The sequence below is a fragment of the Melanerpes formicivorus genome, unplaced genomic scaffold, assembly GCF_026170545.1.
Source record: "Melanerpes formicivorus ecotype bairdi unplaced genomic scaffold, bMelFor1.0.p_v2 SCAF_2, whole genome shotgun sequence".
NCBI classification, from domain to species: domain Eukaryota; kingdom Metazoa; phylum Chordata; class Aves; order Piciformes; family Picidae; genus Melanerpes; species Melanerpes formicivorus.
In genome coordinates, this window is record NW_027142354.1 from 33,405,396 (window position 1) to 33,425,726 (window position 20,331).

Genomic DNA, 20,331 nt, shown 5'->3' on the forward strand with positions numbered 1-20,331 from the left:
CTAAATGGACATATGGGGGTTAGCAGAACACTGAAGAACCAATGTCTGTTTCCCTGAATACTGGAAATGTAGGGAGGTATCCTGGCAGCCAGCCTAAATTCCTGTATTTTAACAGCACTATGAGTCAATTTAAGTCCAGGATTTCAGCTATAGCCTTCTGAGAGCACTTCTCATTCAGTGTGGAGGGTTTGGAAATCAGAAGGAATCTGTGTGTGACTAACATGATAGGGCCACTGTCAGCAGTTTCACTGGTCCCTCATAAAACACAGTGTCTAGTTTAGCATTCCTGTTCTTGAAGTATTACCACTGATTGGCCTAAAAGTATGTAAAATAAGGGCAAACTCTTAGACTGTTTTCTTAGCCATAGAAGAATGGGTAATAATTCTCTATAAAAGATGAGATAGTTTGGTAGTTGCTCTAAAAAAAGTTGCCATATCATGTCTTTCCCTCTTCCAAATACAATCACACTTTGTAAACTTTGTCTTTAACTGAAATGTTTAACAACTGAAACAGAGAAATCAGAAGTTGAAATACGAACCACAGGATGATCTCAATTACTTCTGTGATGTGTCTCACAAAGATATTCTGTTGTATTGTGGTGGTAAGGATAGGCATGAGAACTGAAACTGATCAGATGATAGACTGCATCTTGCAAACTTTTTGCAGGTGGAGGGAAGCTATGCTTTGGATGATTGTTAGCAATAATTTGGGACATTTCTTTTTAACATTTTAGTGACATGCCTTGGTGAACAAAAGCTATTTTGCTTGAAATAAGGGAAGGAGGAAAAGGAAGTTTTGAGGACTTGGCATGGAGTGCAACAGATGACATCATACTGTTGTAAATTCATGAAGAAATAATAGTCAAGAAGCTGATACTAACATTTTGAGAAGGTGTTTCAAAAGAGCTGACTCAGCTTCCTCTGAACTCAATAAAGATCTTTCAGTTAAATTGAGGAGAGCTGGGTCAAGTCTGGTTGAACTCAGTTTCTGTTCCTATATAGCTAAAGGCTGAGATGAAACTTCCTAATGGGAGGAAAAATGTTAAACCATAGGATGTTTAAAACCTTTTAGGAAAGACAATGAAAGTAAGTGGTAACAATCCCAATTTCCAGAGAGATTGGTCTCCATCCCCTGTTGCATGCTGGCTTTTCTGGGGAAAGATAAACAAAAATACTTAATATAATAGTGTTGTGTTATTTTGTAATAGCAAAGTAATGTGTTTGTTTGTTTGTTTTTAAAGTAAAATCTAAATATCTTACACATATAGAAGCTGTCTTGTACACTGAGGTAAAACCAAGCAGAGGTTATGGTTTAACCTTTCTTTTCCATATGGATGGAAAGCAATAGACATTGCTGACATTTCTAGTGATGGGATAAATTGATACCATTGGTTTTAATGCAGGCAAGGTTAGAGCTGACTCGAAGTATTGTAGATTAGCATGACAGAAGCAATGCAACAAAGTGAATGAAATGGCTTTCTTATTCCATCTGCAACCAAGAGGCACTTGAATGAGGAGGGGTCAGTTAGCTTTAGCTGATAACACTTTTGGGTTTTTTCTGTCTTCAGATATCTCAGCTTATGTCAGAGACTAGTCGAGAGGGCCTGAATGAAACAGCACTGAACCGCTACAATGCAGATAAACCCTCCTTGTACAGCTTCCCTGCTTCCCAGAGCACGTATGTTGCCAGTGAAGTATCCACAGGCACCTCGGTGGCAGCATCATTTTTTGCCAGGTAAGAGAGACTTCTCAGATTTTCCCTCTTTCGAAACCTAATTTCTTTTGAAGGAAATGACTCCAGTGAAGAAGAGGGGTTGATAGACTAGAACACATCGAAATGTGGCTGCAGATATAGATCTGTCACAAACTTACAGGAATTACTATGAAAATGTTTAATATACCTGTATGTATTTGTCTGTAAGATGAGGATGATAATTCTACTCTCTTCTGTAAAATAGCTCTTTAATTCTTGATTTGGGTCATGCTCCCAGAATAACACCCAATTTCATGACTTTTTTTGGAGTAGTATATCTCTGAATGAGAAGGGCCCATCCAAGGAATTTTCTGAGATAGGCAATTAATTGTAGATCTAACTGGAGGTGGATGGGTCTGTTTGGTGGGCAGCCTTCACTCTTCTTTATTGAATTTTGTTTCCATCTGGGAAAACTATCAAGATTTCCACTTTCAGATGACAAATGTTAAGGTTTCTGATTTCAGTTTTTCTCCACGTCATGCTGTTGAATTGACCTGAGGGTCTAAACTCAACCTTGGAATGCTTTCTGTTGAACATTCAACCAGTATTTAAAAAAAAATTGATGAGAGAAAGTTCCAGTAAAAAAATCTTATGGTTGTCTTTATTAATTTGTTAGTAAAAATGGTTTGTTAAATGGACATAGTAGTTAATAAATGAAATATGTATTATCAACAACAGAGATATTTTTCTGTGCAGAAACATGGTCTTTGCACATAATCTTTTTAGCTCAGTTGAATCATTATGTAACTTGTGGTGGTGAGAGAAGGCCTAGCTCTCCCTCCCTCACAAAGAAAAGAAACCACAGCTAGCTCAGTTGGAGAAGCAAAGATATATTTACAAGCAAGATGAAATGCAGGTTATATATATACACAGTATACAGTATTTACAATATATACAGAAATACACAGCAAAGAAAGTAATACAGAACAAAACTCCCTCCTCCGGACAGAGGAGGGTTACCCCCCTGTGCCCCCTCTCTCCCCCTACCTCCCTTTTTTTCCCAAAAAGGGCTAGAGAGAGAGAAAAGGTAATTAATAAGGATGAAATTTTGTTAGGCTTCAAAAGTGCATGCAGGGATTAGTTTTCTTATCTCAAGGTCAACTCCAGCTAGTTGCTCAGAAGCAGACAGGCTGGAAAGGTAGAACAGACTGGAACAGAGACAGACTCAAACTGAACTAAAACTTAAAGTTGCATTCTGCCAATCTACCAATGAAATTCCTTTAGAATATCTGAATATATTCAAAATATTCAGTCAGAGTGTTCCAGCAAATGTCCCTTTCTTAAAGGCACAGCCTAAAACGGTCACATAACTGAAGAAGCTGAAATAGTGCTTGCATTTTAATGCATTTCAATAATTAGAAGTTTCAATCTGGGAAGAGATGTGGAAGTAAGAAAATAACAAGGGACTAATCAATTTTTTACAGCACTTCCAATCCAATCTAGTGAGAGATCTGGATTTCAAAACATGGAATGAATTTTTGAGTGAATGCCTCAGGAATATTCAGATTAACTTCCTACCCTTTAGAGTGCCAACTGTTAGTAATTCTACATGATTCTATTTTGTTATAAATGTAAATGGAAAATTTATAATGTTGCTGGGCTCTGTAAATCTGGAAGGAAGATTATCCTCTACTGTTTTCCCTTACAAACATTAGGGATTGCATATATTGAATCAGTCATGCTACAACTGAATCATTAAAAGTAGCTGCTTAGAAGGCTCAGTAAACATTGTTTGGTGCAGCTCTGCCATTTTTTCTTTACAGATGTGATACTGGGATAGCAAATATGAATGATGACAGTGGTCTTGATTTGCTGCCCTTTTCTGTTTAACTGCAGGCAGTTTCAATTAAAATTGCTGAATGTGCTCATATGGTAATGTCTAACCAAAGTACAGATTGGGATTAGCACATATTTTAGCATGAGTTGATTTATGAAGATGGTTTAAGTCATTTGTTCTTCATTGTTTCGCTTTTCTATGCTGAGAGAATTCATTTACTCTTAACATACTCTGCTGAAATGTAGAAACTAATTAAATTTGCTCAAAATCCCCGATGTAAATCACACGTTGTAAGTAGAACTCTGTTTGTTTCTCACTGATGGTGTGAATTCTTGGATGTGCTTGGCCCAGCAGAAATCTCATGTTAAGGCTGTTTCTTTTGAAACTGTACTTGGGAAGACAAGAAAGCCTGGTTTAGTATGGGATATTGCATATTGGATTAATATTACTTACATAAAAGTCAGTTTTGTTCAAGATACACAATCTGCTGTCAGTTCAAACAGCAAATCCAAGTCAGTTGTTCATTGATTGATCTTTTAGCAAGAAAATTCTCAAATTGTGTTCACAATGCAGATCTCATTAATTTTTGGTTTGTCTCTTATGTGTCTATATGTATTCGCATTACCCCAGCAATTGTAAAAGCCCAGATGTGTGTCTATTATTAAATACAAAGGAGAAGGCAGTGGTTGTCAAACTTGTTAACATGGCATTCTACTTGCAGTATTAAACAGTCATTCTAAAATTCTAAACTTTTGCTTTTTCCAGTTGTGAGTAGCACCTGGAATAGTGACTACCAGCTGTGACTGTTTTGGGGTTTTTCTGTTAACATGTGTAACATAGAATATTTCCAGTAAGTAAGAAATTATTACACAGACAGGGAAACTTGTGAATGTGAAGTGGGAAGTAGAAGAGTAGAAAATACTCTTTCAAAATTTGAATAATGTTCCACAGTATTTCACTTGTTGTTCCCTGACAATCAAAGCAAACCGCAGATGAGGCTGAGATATTAAGTCATCCATCATCAGGAAGGAAACCCAATTAACTAAAATGCTACAGTATGGTGGAAATGTTAATGCGTCCGTGGGAACTTTTGGTTGTAATAACTTGAGAAACATCAGAAGTAGAATACTGGGAGATCATAATTTTTCTATTCTCAGGCATGACTAGTCCAACAGTGATACTTGACTGAACTACAACTGGCATTGAGCCATGGAGAAGTATCTGAAGTCCACAGTGACTCTGTCTTTTGAAAAGCCAGGAGGCTTATCTGTCTCAATACTGGACTGTTATGTTTCATGATCTATAGCTGACAGCTAAAAGGGATGCAACTTCTGTTAATTGCCATTTGCTGGAATATTGCTGGAAGAGAACTTGTGTTGGAATTCCCATGGGGCAGTATGTGATTATTTTAAAGGAACTTAAGTTGAAAACTATCCAAAGTGCTCTGCTGGCAGGCTTATGAAAATTAGATGGTCCAGGTATGACTAATAAATGGTGATTCTGACATAAAAAATGAATTAAATCAATTCCACTTTTAATGACAAGCTCCAGATTTTCCTTTCTGTTCAGGACTGTTACTCATTTTCTCTGAAATACCCTCCAATCCACACTTGTCTAGCATCGTTTTTCCTCTTACTAGTACACATTTGTGATGAAAATAAATTATTTAGCTAATGTGAAATGATAAGATTCTTTACACAAAAAGAATAATTTGAAGAGTATTTTAGGATTTTTTATATCAGTTAACTGTTGACTCCTGTTTCAGTCTTTGTCATAGGAGGCATTGCAGTCTAAGCTGTGCTCCCAGCATAGGGTAGAGGTGTACCATATGCATGTGCTAGTGCTGACTTTGCACAAGATCTGAGGGAAGGATATTCTGTCGCTTCTTTCCTGGTGTCTCTGAAGCTCTGACTGATCAAGGAGCTTTACTCTGGACCCCTGTTCCTATCTATGCCAGTTTCTACATGGAGAAAACTTTTGGGACTCTGACTTCAGCTTTGGCCTGACTGCTTCATAAATAAACCTATCCTTCTGAATAAAACTAATCCCTTGTGATGGGGTGGTAGGGTTTTGATAGTCACTCAAAGGGTGATAGCACAGTGCAAGAAGTAGAAGTCAAAACTGGACCAAAGCCTTTCAGTTGTTACAATACCTAAAGGTTTTTGGGACTTGGCGCTGTTCCTTGTGTGTCCTCTTACAGCAAGCTTGCATTCATGATGAGGGAAAACTTCTGTTGCATTAGGACAAAGGAGAAAAATAAAAGCCAGTTCTGCTTTGGACCTCAAAAAGGTAAATTTTTTTTCAGGAGATATTTTTAAATGGACGTCTTGAAAGTTGTTTCTTGTTGCTGGTCACAAAATGTAACAGTGTATCTTGAACAAAAGCTCTCCTCAGTCTGAAATCTTGATAATAGCCTGATAAGCTTGAAAGTAGCCTGAAAAATCTGTTCTAGGGATAATTTTCCATGTCTCTGTACAGCTTAAACACTAAGTAAGGCCACACAATGCTACTCTAGCAAGGTATGTTTTTCATATGAAATGCAGAAATATCCAGATTAAAAAAAAACCTTTCTATTTTGAGGCAAAACAAAAATAGAAAATCTTTATGTATAACTGATGCATAGCTACTTGGCAGGGGATAAGCTCTAGCTACAGTTACCTCTAATTCTTGGAAAAACTGCTGGTGAGCCTTTCCGTGCTCATTTGCCATTCCTGTGTGGTTTGGCAGCTGAGGGAGGAGGAGGTAAGGCACTGCCTTAATGCAAAGGAGTTTTGTGAATGTTGTGTTCAAAACCCTGAATTCTCTATTCCTTTCCAGCCCTGAAAAAGCTTTTTTGAATATTTTTTTAAAATCTGGTACGTATTGCATGAACCACAAAGCTTCTATGAGAACACTGTAGGGCTCTCTAGTTAAAGCTGCTGTGCTCTTTAGATGACTTATCACTCTAGAGACCCTAGAATCTCATGTCTCACTGTTTTTTGCACACATGTGATTAAACTATCAGCTTATCACACAAATGTTGGTTTTCTTTATAGGTGCAATATTGTGTAATTTTTTTTGAAACTTAAAGGAGCTGGTCTGCACAGTCTTTCTACACATGGGAAAAAATTTTAAGGCCCAAAGGGTTAGAACTTGGAGCACCAGGGCTTTTCCTTACAGGTTGTGCATTGCTTTAAAGTAATCATATCGTCTTAAGGTCCTGACTTGGATTTTTCAGAGATCACAGAATGGTAGTTTCTGGGAGGGAACCTCTGGAGATAATCTTGTCCAACCTCCCTGACTAATCAGGTTCACCTAGATCAGTTGCATGGGAATATGTCCCAGTGGATTTTGAAAGCTCACAACCTTTCTGGGCACCATCCATCTGGGTGATCCGTAACCCTCAAAGTGAAGAAATTTTTCCATATGTTTAGATAGGACATCCTGTGTTCTGGTGTTTGCCCATTGTCCCTCTCCTGTCACTGGACACCCTGAGAAGAGACTGGCTTAATTTCTTGCCACCTACCTTCAGATATTTAAAAGCATTGATAACCTCTCTGGGGATCTGGGGGAAGTTCACAAAAAATAACTTTTCCTGACTGCAACAGAGGGTTTGTTGCAACGACATGGACAGCAAAACAAATTAGAGGCAGCAGCTAGTAGAGAAGGAAGTGGTTTGGAGTGGGTATTCCTATACCACAAAGCCCAGCTTTGCCTTGGGAAATTCTATGGCAGAAACATTTAGTTTGTGTCAGTAGTCTAACTGTAATGGGTTTTGCTGAAGCATTGGATTAGCAGAGATGGAGCCAAGCCAAGAGTCTCCTCTTGTTACTTGTGCAGGTGCACAAGAGGATGTGAAGGCCCAGCCAGGGCACTGGGTGCTGCTGAGGCCTGAGGCATCTCTCATGAAAAAATCTGTGAACATTGTCAGAGGGTGAAAGCTGCTGAATGTTTCTAAGTGGTATGAAATGCAGATGATTGAGATGAAATTGCTCATGTTGAAGAATGGCAGATCTAACTGCTATTTCAAGTTGTGCAGCGGTTCAGACACTGCCTGAGAAGTCTTCAATGTCAAATAGCGGTGACCCCAACATCTCTAAGAGAAAATTATCTTCTGAAAGCTAGGTGAAAATGTGTTTCGGTTTCTTGCAGAATTTTCTTTCATTAGCTGAACAAACTAAATGTAATGGTTGACTTGTGGTCAGTCTCTTGGGAATTTTGAAGAGCTATACATAAACAACTCTGATCAGAATTTCTACTCTCTTCCCTCCTCCTTCTTGTATACTGCGTAAGAAATATGTAAACAGAAGAATGTTAAGATTAAAGGTCCACAGGCTGTCTTTCAGTAGGAATGCTGGCAGCAAGTTTAAAAGGCCTGTAAATAATTTTCACAAATATTTCTACCTTCAAAGACTGCCTTGAGGCTAACTAATAGGGGAAATTTCAATCACAATGATCTCGGTCAAGCTGAAAGGCCATGAAAGAAATACTTAAAATTGGCATCTAGGTTTGAGTGCACAACTTCAGGGGCTGATTTTTCATTATTACTTCATTGGGAATGTAAGCAGTCTGTTCACAGTCGCTGCTCTCTCTACTGCTGTGAGAGCTCTAACAGGCTGTTTCTACTTGCTGTTGTTGGTGTTACTTTATGTGTAAATACAGATCAAAAGGGAATCTTGACTCTCCTGAAGCCGAAGAGTGGCATTTGGAGCAAAAAGAATACTCTTTTGATATGGTTCAATGTAAATAAAATGTGCTATCAGGAAAAATGAGTGGCACACACAAGAATAGCCTGTGCCTGGTAATGGAAGCAATGATCTTACATGCAATAAAAAGAAAATAATAAATTAGTACTTAGGAGCCACATCTGGACACAAGTACCAGAACAAGAGGACACAGGCTCATGCTGCACCAGGGGAAGTTTAGGCTCGAGGTGAGGAGAAAGTTCTTCACTGAGAGTTCTAAATCCTTCACTTAGCCATTGGAATGGGCTGCCCAGGGAGGTGGTGGAGTCACCATCCCTGGAGGTGTTCAAGAGGGGATTGGATGTGGCACTTGGTGCCATGGTTTAGTCATGAGGTCTGTGATGACAGGTTGGACTTGATGATCTTTGAGGTCTCTTCCAACCTTGGTGATTCGGTGATTCTGTATTTGAACAATCTGTAATTTTAGATGGTCTCAAAACCAAACCTTGGGTACCAAACAATTTCAAATTGTTTTGGGGTCTTTTTGTTTGTTTTGTTTGCCCAGATGGCAGTTTGTAGTGTTGTTCTCCCCCTGCCCCAAACTGATGTATTCCACTTTGTTTGAATAAGTTCCTATCTTTTGGTTGCAAAAAAAGGTTTAGCAACAAGTTTGCAGACTAGGTCCATTTCTAACAGTAGGTGTGTAGGGTACATGTTGGGAACCATGGTATCTGGATCTTTAGATACTTGCACAGTGGCACTATTTAAACAAAAGCTTAAGTAAATGTTTTCAATCTTAGACCTGGCCTGGAAAGCTAGTTGTGATTTAAATTTGCATTCTGTAAACAGAAATAATGTCAACCTTTATGCCAGTTAGATACACTGTATGTTGTCTGCGCACATGTCACAGCTTAAAATACAGATAATGGACCTTCCTTTTTAAACAGAACTTTGGGAGTAATCCACGGAGTTATAAAAAGAAATAATCTAAAATTATCTTTACATTATCATAGAATACTATACATACAGGAGTGTGTCACCTGCTTAGTCTCAAGCCATGTAACTGTTAAAAAAGAATGTGAATCCTCCTCATGTTCCTAGTAGCAAAGTAATCCACTTCCTATGTACAGGGGCATTCACCTTTAGTTAATAAATACAGTTTTCTGGACTAGGTATGCTTTAAAAATAATTTAGGACAATCTAAAGTAAATTATTATTATTGAGGAGCAATTTACTGACCATTGAACAGAGACATTAAAATTCCAGTACATGAAAGGTATGTAACTTTGATATTATGTCTGTACTGAAATATGCTACAGCTGCCTCTGTGCGCTGCACAAGGTGACTGTTTTCTGACCTATGTATGACCCATGTGTGGTATCATATGCTTTGTACTGATGGTAATGACAATCACTGAGTAATGTTGTTATTGACATGCTCATTGAGATTTGGAGTTTCTTCTGTAGCTAACGTTTTACAGTCTTGAGAAATCCTGTGGAAAGTTTTGAGATGTGTTGTTCCTGTGATGCAATTCCCAATTCCATCTTATGAATATTTTGTTCTGTAAAGCAAAGGGCACATAACCATGAAAGTCTTTCTGCTCAAGAGAGTATTTTAAAATTAATACCCTGTCTCCTAAGTACAATTCATTATATTAATGGTTTCTAACATATATTGTCTGAAAACAATTTTAGTTTTTCTGGTTCTTGTAAGAAGCTGTGGTGTTTAGTTACAACTTTTTGTTTCTGTAAATATGTGAGTACTTCACATAATTTTAATTTTTACTTTAATGTACACAAGTTTCTTAACTTCCATCTAGAATTCATTGTCCAGTTAATTGTAATATGATTAGTTGCATTCAATTTTTAAATTGATCTGGTAATACAGTACACTTACGTGCTGTTTTCCCTCCTTTCCCGCCCCCCCCCCCCAAATCCTAGTCAATAATGCAAGTAATGCAAGCATCTGCATAATGTACTTGATGCAACATACATGCTTTGTAGAAGCTCTGTTATGTAGCCTCTGCCAAGGCAAAAGGAGGTAGCCAAGACACTTCTGATCTTCAGTAGTTTGCAATGGCCTTTAATTTAGCTTAAAGTCTGCTTTCTCTATTTGTCCCGTATTGATTATTGCTGCTATTGCAGAGAGGAAACTTTAGATTTGTAAATGACTGCATTGGCCCCATTCTTGCTATGATTCTCATGTCTTAGATGTTGTGATAAATATTTTGCATTGCTGTGAAGAATATTGGGTACTGATGATATGACACTGAGGCACTATTTTAGTGGTTTGCTAAGGAAGGAGGCAATTCTTCATGGATCGGTATTCCTAATTTTCCTAGGTGATTTGAAGCATCCAGTACAAAAGTACCTAGGTGCATGGAAGCTAAATTTATGGTGCTCTCTATATATTATACACTAATGAAGAGGTAACTTCTTGTGTACTTCTTGCTACGTCTTGTGATTTCCTGTAGGTTTCGACACACCACAAAGAGAGTCTAACTAAGCATAGGTTTGGCTTTCTAATTTCTAGGAGGGCTTTTGGGCCGCCAGAGTACATGCTTTGTGAACACCTGTTCCCAGGAAAACTTGAACTGAGGCTATTTCCTTCCTTTGACACTGCCTTTGCCTGCGCCTGACATGTATGTTGAGAAATTGCTAGCATATGCAGTAATCCTTCAGCACCTGTTACCAAAGACTCCTGATGTTTAATCTTGCCTTTTACTCTTAGGGCAGTGGAAATAAAAATGCTCAGCATTAATCTTTTGGCTTCTAGTGTAGTTGTGACTGCCAACTACAGTACAGGCAACCTCATGTTGATTTACTGTTTTGCATATTTCTTGCTTCTTTTAAACCTTGACATGAGAGTTCTGATTTATGGTGTCTCTATCTTGGCTTGTGGAGAGAGAAAGATGAATTGGTGTAGTTTTTCTGTCTGTAGTAGAAAATTATATGCACCACTAGTTGTTTTTTCCCCTCTGTTTTTTAACACCATCAAACTAATCTTCACTGAAAGACATCGTAAATCCATAGGGACAAGGCTTTTCCCCCAAACACCTGGAAGTTCAGAGTGGCATACTTTTTGTTCTGATTACTGCTTTCCTGTTACAAGAAGTACTGTTACAGTGCTACCCCAGCAGACTTGAAATTCCGCCGGTGATTTACCCTGTCTGTAGAATCCTCCACCACCTGCTCAAAGAGTCAGTGCTTTCTTAACCTTGACACCAATCTATTAAACTGCTTAATGACTTTTCCTTACAATTACCAAGGAAGGCAGACAATTTTCTTTTTTCCTTGTTCACAGAATAAAAAACTCCAACAAGAGAATCAAGGAATATTTTGGGTTGGAAGGGACCATGAAGATCATCTAGTTTCAGCCCATTTTACCTTAGGCACTACCAGGAGTATAAAATATATGTGCAGTGGTGGTCAGGCACTGGAATAGGCTGCCCAGGCAGGTGGTGGAGTCACCATCCTTGGAGATGTTCAGAAAATGCACAGATATGGCATGCTGGGACATAATTTAATGGCAATGTTTGTGTTAGGTTAACAGTTGGCTCTTGGAAGTCTTTTTCAATCAAAACAGTTCTATGATTCTGTGACTCAGCAGTTCTCATCAAGATCCTTACAGTATCTCATATTTCCATCTGCAGGTATTGGACAGAAACTGATTTGTTCCACATTAACCTTGATTCAAGCAAATGTGTTTCTGGGATGGCACCCAGTGCTAGTGGTTTGGATTGGAAGGGACCTTAAAGATCATCTTGTTCTAACATCCCTGCCATAGGCAGGAAAATCTCTAGGCTGCTCAAGGCTCCACCCTGCCTGGCTTTGAGCATGTCTAGGCTTGGAATCTCCACAACTTCTGTGGGCAATCTGTTCCTTTACCTTACTACCCTCACCATGATGAATTTCTTCCAAATGTCTAATCTAAATCTAGCTTCTTCCAGTTTGAAGCCATTACCCCTCATCCTGTCACTGTGTAGCTTTGTAAAAAATCCCTCTCCAGCTTTCCTGTAGGCCCCTTTCAAATACTAGAAATGTGCTATAACATCTCCCCAGAGCCTTTTCTCCAGGCTGAACAATCCCAACTCTCTCAGCCTGTATTGATAGGAGAGGTGCTCCAGCCCTCTGACCATCTTCATGGCCCTCCTCTGGACTTGTGTATTGGTCATCCTCATTTCTTTGAATAACCAGGCTAAAAACTCCTGCTGATAATCAGTGAGGCAGTCCTTGATTTTATTATCCCGATAGTCATGAGAGAAAGCAGCCAAGCTAGTTACTTTTTGTGAGAATTACAGCAATAATTTCTGAATCTAAGAAAGAATGATGAATAAGTGAAAACTGGAAAGCTAGGCAGAGACAGAAAATAGAGTATTAGCAGAAATTCTTTTGTTTCTGAACACCTCTTTATATGCAAATACAGGGACTAATCAGTCAGCCTTTCATTAAAAAGAAAAAAGTATGCATGGAGAGAAATTGGATAGCATTGTATCACTTGTTCAAGCCATCTTGAGCAAGCTGTCCAGGATGAAGCATATCAACACTATATGAATGTTCAAAGTTGCTTATTTCTGCTTTTGCTTTTCATTGGTGAAAGAGGAACAAATTAATGTGAATCTAAGTTTTCTCATTGCAATAGCTATTGCTCTTCCAGCTTTCCTCTTCCATCATGTTTGTCCTTTCCCACAGCAGCATCAACTGCTCTGTTAAGACAGATCACATTCAGCTATGTGATGTTTAAATATTAGATTAGTTGCTCAAGGTGAAAGACATCTGAGTTATGACCAACTATGTATTTCTAAAATATGCAAACTAGCACTGTTCATAGATTCCCAAGGGCCACATGGTCTTAATTTTAGATCAGTCAATTAGCCTTGGACTTCCTGTTTGAGCCTTTACTTTGGTTGTCTCCTTAGGAGACTACACAATGGAATGTGTGCTCCAAAACTGTCATTTGTTGGCTCCAAATATTGCATGTCACAAGTGAAACACAGACCATTATGAGATAAAGCAGAAGATAATATCTTGGATCATTGAGTTGTAAGAGCTTTTAGATTTCACATACTCAGATTATGGGTGGTTGGTTTTTGTTTGTTTGTGGTTTTTGTTTTGTTTTGTTTTGTTTGTGGTTGTTCTTTGGTTGTTTTTTTTCCCCGTGCTCTGCATGCTTGAAAGTCAAAAGTGGGTTTGCATAATGACAGCAGAGAAGAGTAATTCTGGTTCCACAAGTTCAAAGACACATTTTGTGTTACAGATCTCATAAAATAATGTTGAGAACTGGAAAGAATGAGCAATGCATTCATCTTCTGAACTAAGTTATGCCTGAGAATGGGACTAGAAGAAAGGAAAACAAAATAAAACTCTGAAAAGGAAATAGAAATATTTCACTCAGTCATGAAATTCTATGAGTGTTAGTGACCTAATAAGTCGCTATTTAAGGGTTTTGTGAAACAATCCAGATCTCTAGGAACAATACTGGACAGCACATTGATCCAGGGCAAAGAGAAAAGACCTGCGATGGGATACAATTAAAAAAAAAATAAATAAAGAATTAAATATTGGCAATGAGTTTAGGATTATGTAAAACAAGTGTTGGTCATACTAGTTTGAAAATGTTTTTCCTGTGGTGACCACATATTTAGTTAAAAAAGTACAACTGATACAGTCTGTGGATTTCACTGAGCTATTTGGGTTAACAAGCCGTGAATTCTTAACTAATACTTTATAGCAATCGGAAACAAATAGGGAATGCATTAAGTAGACTAAATGAGATGAAATCATGTATTGTGTTAAATGACTGCTCCTCCTGGGATTTTCTAGAGAATGCCATAGAGTGACATGCCATAAAGCACTAACTGGAAAAGTACAGTGAAATCTTTCAGGTGGTGGTGGGAAGGTCGTCAGTAACCAGTTGCTTAGTTATCTGGATCAAAAATAGGTGTTGCAGCGGTGTCAAATGTAACATCACAAATCCAATGGCAAAGACAGGAGATGATGCTTACAGAATAGTGGCCTATGTACTGAGAAGCTCTTGCTGGAAAAGATCTATGTCTAATAGTTAATTAGCTGTGTATGAGCACACAGTGGGACAGTGTGGCTGGGAGGGTTAATGCAACTCTTGACTATCTGTAAGAACACGAACCTATGAAGAGAGACTGAAAAGTTACTTTAACTATGCATTAGGAATGGATGAGGCCACTCTGTCTACTTTTGATATCCACACTCAAAAAAGGTGCTGAAAAAATGCAGTTTTAGAGAATAGACACTAAAGATGATTAAAAGTTTGGAAAGCATGCCTTCCAACAGCTTGGCTTTAGTTTATTAAACAGATTTAGAGAGAGTTATGTTGGCAGTGAGCAGGGGACCTCTGCAGGGAACAGAAACATGATATTAGAGGACTCCAGTCTAGCAGACAAAAGCATGTCAAGTTGCAATGGGAGGAAGCTGAATCTAGACAAACTCAGAATTGTAATGAAATATACATGTTTAGGAAGCATGTTTAGGAAGGGGCAGTGACCTGCTGAAATGAACAGGACTATCAGAAAGTTCTATTTTAGGGTCTGTTTTTTAAATTAAACCAGTTTGGGGTGCTTTAAGAGATTTAACACAGGGAAGATCCATTGCTTTTGTCTATGCAGGAAGTTACATTAAAGAGTCATAACAATCCTGCTTAATCTGGGAAGACATGCTTATGTGTGAAAGTGCAGCAACAAGAAATAGTATTTCTCCTCTTTCTGAGATCAGTACTTTAAAAAAGCACAATAAAAAAATGCCAGGAAGAAATGAGCAAACTATTAATTTTCTTAATTTAGCTGTGAATGAGTAATCCTTAACTTGATTTCTCTTTTTTTCTTTTTAATTATTATTTTTTATTAAACCTCCAGTATCTGGCATTTTCATTTTTGCTTTTTTATGCAAAAAGATGTTGGAATCTTTGGGGGTTTTTTCTTCATGGCTTCTCTGGGCATGCATCTGACATTGTGGTGCATGGTTTTCTGGTTCTTTTGAGATTCCATCCATTTCTTATCTCTTTCAGTCAGTACATCAGTATATAGCATAATAAACCAAAAAGCCTTCCTAAAGCTATAAATGCTGTACTTTTTTGCCTCATAGGTTGAGGAAATTGGTCAGCAAAGGTGATGGATGTTTGTTGCTGACACAAGTAGGTCAGTAAAAACCCTATGACTGGAAAAAGGCATATCCTAATATTTTGACATACAAATTAAGATGAGAATTTAGCAGCCAAAGCTGAAATCAAAAACATATTGTGTTTGAAGGCAAAAGCTTTGGGGCAAGTGTTTGTGCTTTAAAATTACTGAGTTGATAAAACCGATGGAAAAATAAAAATCCCAGCTGTTCCAATTGATGGCTCATAAAACCTTGAGTAAAGTACTTCAAGAATTTTGGTTGTTTGGGTTTTTTGTGGGGGTTTTTTAGCTTTTTTTTTTTTTTCAATAAGGAGAGACTATTTTTTGTATGTGTAATTATGGTAGCATCTGGTTTTCATCTCTGGGCATTCAGAGAATCCGCAGACACCAACATGCTGTCTGCTGCAGAGAAGGTCTACAACACAGATAAATGCTTAAGACAAGTGTTCAGCACGTCATGTAGTTGTCTGCAAGCTGGAAAGATGTTGGAGTTTGCTCAGAAGATGCAGATCTGGATCAGTGCAGCCCTTGCAGAAAATTTCCTTTGTTCGCCTGTGAAGAGTAAACTGATAAGGTAGCAACACCTGAGTCAATTGGTCAGAGAAAGTAAGCAAGGCATGCTTCAGGCAAGAGGAGTCAGTGAGTTCCCAGAGAGGGTCCAAACAGTGGAAGCAGTAAACTAATTGTCAACAAATTTGAGCAGGAAATATAAAGGGCCTTTTAGGAATATTCACATTTGGTTTAGTAACAGTTGGTTTAGTAACAGTGGGTTTGTTGAGTGACAAAAGAAAGCAGAATGTCTCAGTTATTTCTGGCTCATTGGATTTTGTCATTCTAATTCAAGAGCACTGAGATGGGATTGATTCAGGAGTGTAGGACCAATTTTCAAAAATTATCAGAGTTCTTACGAGCTTAAGTAACAGTGACTACCACTGGAACTGAGATCCCTGCACATCTAGGCGACTTCTGAAATTTACCTGTGATGTGATTACAACTTTTCCAGTATTCCCATGAGGCTGTTGTCTGATTTAGATTTATCTCCAGTTATGCTGTAAAGAACTATTCTTTAATTTTGAAAATTAATTCTTAACAAAAAACTGTACTTAAACCCTGAATACGTTACACAATATGTTAGCTCCAAGGGACAATATCCTAAATGAAAACAGATCCTTTTCTTTTTCTTTCTGCCAGCTCTTTGTTTTGCAGTATGGCAGTTGCACATACACGTTCCAGATGTTCACAGAAACAAAATTCCTTTTAAATTTGCAGTAGAATATGGTTTTGTCCCTTACTGGCTTTGTATCTGTCAAAGACACAAATGTGTAAAGCCTTGTATTTAAATATACTACATTAGTATCTTGCATGCCCCTTAAAAGTTAATGTTTAAAATCACAGAATAATTCAGACAGGAAGAAAGACTTGGAGGTCATTAGTCCAACTCCCTGCTCAAAGCAGGTCCATCAGGTATCTTGGGGCCATGTTGCATGGAACTTCTAATATCTCTGGAGGATTTTCTACAGCTTCTGAGTCCCTGTTCCAGTGTTTGGCCATGGGAAAAAAAGTAATCAAATTATACCTAGAGAAATTTTATTTCCCATGTTGCAGTTTGTGTCTTTTTACCTTTCTTCCTGTCCCTATGCGTCTCCAAGAGCAAGTTTGTTCTGTTTAAATCCTCTCATTAGTTGTAGATATCAGTAAGAACTTTTGTGACTGTTTGCGGCTGTCCCCTTTAAGAAAGAGAATATTGTGGTCGGATGTTTGTAAACGAAAGACAGATCTAAACTAATTTCATTGGTAGATTGGGAAGAAGCACCTTCTGAACTGGGAGTACAGCAGAGTATCCTGGGCATTCCTGTACTTTTCTGGTCAGTCTGTCTTCCCCCTTCTTTGGTGGCTTGCAGCTAGCAGCTTCTGGGCTTTCGGCCAGGCTTGACCTTGAAACTGATAAACTGCAAGGCCTGTATTAACCGCTTTCCAATTAACACATAACTGCTTTTAATTTTTTTCTCTTTTCTCTCTTTCTAACCCTCTCTGGGGAAAGGGGGAGAGAAGGGGGAGCAGAGGTGGGGAACCCCCTCAGCAGAGGGGGGAACTCTCATTTCTGTGCTACTTTGTTGTATATTTCTATATACATTGTAAATACTGTAAATTCTGTATATATTTCCCTGCGTTTCCCTACTTTGTAAATATACAGCACCCACTGCTTTGCTAATTCAGCTGTGAGGTTTTTTTCCCCTTACTTTCTGGGGGGAGGAGAAGGCCTGGCCTTTCCCTTCCAACCCTACGACAACTTTCCTTTACCTACTCAAGGCTAAGTAAATCCAGTTGTCTCAGCATCTCCTCATATATTATATGTTCCGTATTTTGACAATCCTGGATGTTCACCTGAGAGACAAAGAGAGCATTTTATCATTGGAGGGAAGATCATTCAGTGAGATAATGTTCTAGAATTATAAACTGCTTATATAGGAAATCTGACTATTGTGCAATTCAGTTTTTACTCAGACTGGTATTAGAGACCACACTTCAAATCTGAACTTTAAGAGTCAGGTTTTAATCTCTGAAGGTGACTTTATTTTCCATTGCTTTTGCTTAAGTGATACATAATCAGGAGAGATTGAACTGATTCTATATTTGGCATATTTTAGATGCAACTTCTATGGCTAATGTTTTCTCTCCTCTTAGTGAATATGGGTAATACTGTGGAACCTCTATGGCAGTTTATTCATACTTGTTATGCAGAGTGTTTGGCTGGGAGTCAAAATGGCGTTGACAGATTCAGCCTCTGTTTCCTATACTTAGAAACTGTTAAATAATTGATATTTTGTAGAAAAAGTCATTGCTGCCAATTGTGCTGTCTGGGCACCAGATGATTGTGTAGGCTGCAAAAGGATTTTTTCCCTGCAGAACTTTTTCATATGGGCTGCTGCTGTGGGCTCTAAGAGGGATCAAGGCTCAGTCACTACCAAGGTCTTGTCAAGTGCTGCAAGGATGGGGGTTCCACATTGGGAGGGTGGTAAGGTAGGACTGGGCAGCCAGTTCTGGTCTCACCACCCAGCCAGGAAGAAGCAAGGGACACCAAGGCAGCCCTGTGCATTGTCTCCTCCCTGGGGACAGACTGAGGGCAGGCTGGGATGTGGGCTCATGAGGAGGCCTGGCTCAGCAGGGCCCATGGCAGGACAGGACTGAGGAGAGCTGGATGCTGGCCTTCCTGGGGCAGTGGTTGATGGCCCCAGGTGTCAACAGGATGTCCTGCACTGTGGGTAAGTTAGGGGAACTCCAAGGGGAATAGGCAGGACCTCTAAGTCCTGTGGGTGCCCTCAGGGCACTGGCAGACCTAGGGATGTTGTTGGGGCTAGAAGGGCAAAATCCAAACCTGCAGTGTATGTATGTGGAAAACAGGTGTGAAACAACAGTGTAAGCTGTGAAAAGGTTTATTCCCTGTGACCTTGCACAGTGCTGGGGCAGCTAAAGCTTAGCCAAGGTTTAGGATTAGGGTTAAAAGGCAAAAGCTCTGAGTTTCATCTGGCATGGGGCTGAAAAGGGGCTGCAAAATCATGGAGAAGTCTGTAAAAAGATTTGTTCATCAGTGATTTGCAGAGAAATTCAGCTGAGGATCTGATTAATGCAGGGGAGGAATTGCTGCATTGCCTGCAAAATTTACCCCATGGTAAGCATCTATGAGATTCTCTCAATCCTGTGTCTGTAGCATGAGAAGCAGGCCAATTAATTAGACTTGTCTGAACTGTAATTTTTGAGCTGCTCATTTTGTTCAGAACTCTCTGGGTTTATTTTTTTTTTACTGGAACTAGTATAATTTCAAACTTTGACTCTCACTATGAAGGCTCAGCAAAGGTGAATGCAGAGTATCAATTAATCTCCATGCACCTTATTGTGTTGGCTACTGACTAGTACTGCTCTAGTTTTCTTACTGCTTCAGCTACTAGTGAAAGAGGGAAGAGAGAAGTCAGGAGACAGCCCAGGCACAATTCATCTTGCGCACAAGCCACCGGAAAAGCACACAGTAATTATGTTTTTTAAGTTGAGCATTTCCTCTGTGTGTGTTTCCGGACAGCAAATTCCTTCCACACCTGCATATTTGGAGACAGGAAGATGATATTGGAGCATGCACTCACATACTTGTCTGTAAATTGATTTTGGACTTTCCTCAGTATATGTATCAGAATAGGAGATTGTTTAACTTGCCCAGGGAGTATTTCTTCAATAGCTGGATCTGCTTAGTTTTACACAACGCCTTCTGGCCTGGCAAACACAGGAAAACAAATGTAAAGTGATACACAAGAAAATATGCTCTGCTCGCCAGTGTTCACAAAACATCCCTGCTCACCCTTAGTTCTCTTCTTCTCTACTTTGGGGAGGCTGCTGTTTCCTGGCACTTGCTTTTATCTCTTTATGAGCTCCCAACTCTTCAGACAGTGGTGATCCACCTTGAGCTGGGAAAATAGTGGGCATAATGTGGTTTAAAATTTCTCTGTGAAGAGAAAAATTCTTCTTTTCCTATTGCTTCAAAGTTGATGTTGCAGCACCTGCTAAATTGTATTTGTGCTCTTGAGACCTGACTGACACCGTTGTCTGCCTATGCCCTGGTTTCTTAGGAAGTGAAGGAACACAGAGTGCTCTACTAGGTGCCTGATCTTGGATGCTTGAGCAAAGGGCTGAGACTGCTGGGTTGGGAAGAGTTACCTGGCCTTGTAGCCAGGTGAATCAGCAGAGCAGCTGGACTCAGTTGTGTGAGGACCAGAGTCTGGTATCCTGCAATGCATGTATTCTCTGGAAATGTGCAAGAGATGTTCTGATTCTCACTCCCTTCCTACCAGGGAGGATAACAGCCCATGAAAAATTGTTTTGTGACTGCTTCTATTTTACCGAAAAGTCCGATAGAAGAACAACGCGTGGTTAAGTAAAAGAGAGCTTTAAAAGCCCTTAAGAGGAAGCATAGGATGTGGTATTTTGTGTTTTGTATGTAT

At 39.0% G+C, this 20,331-nt stretch overlaps 1 protein-coding gene across 1 annotated transcript in view; it reads left to right on the forward strand.

Annotated features, from left to right (window-relative positions):
• Nucleotides 1-20,331, forward strand: part of KIF26B (kinesin family member 26B) — a 329,942-nt gene that overhangs the window by 129,011 nt on the left and 180,600 nt on the right. The window contains exon 4 of the mRNA XM_068155679.1: nucleotides 1,568-1,734. Coding sequence (XP_068011780.1) covers nucleotides 1,568-1,734 — 167 coding nt within the window. The remainder of the gene's footprint in view (nucleotides 1-1,567; nucleotides 1,735-20,331) is intronic.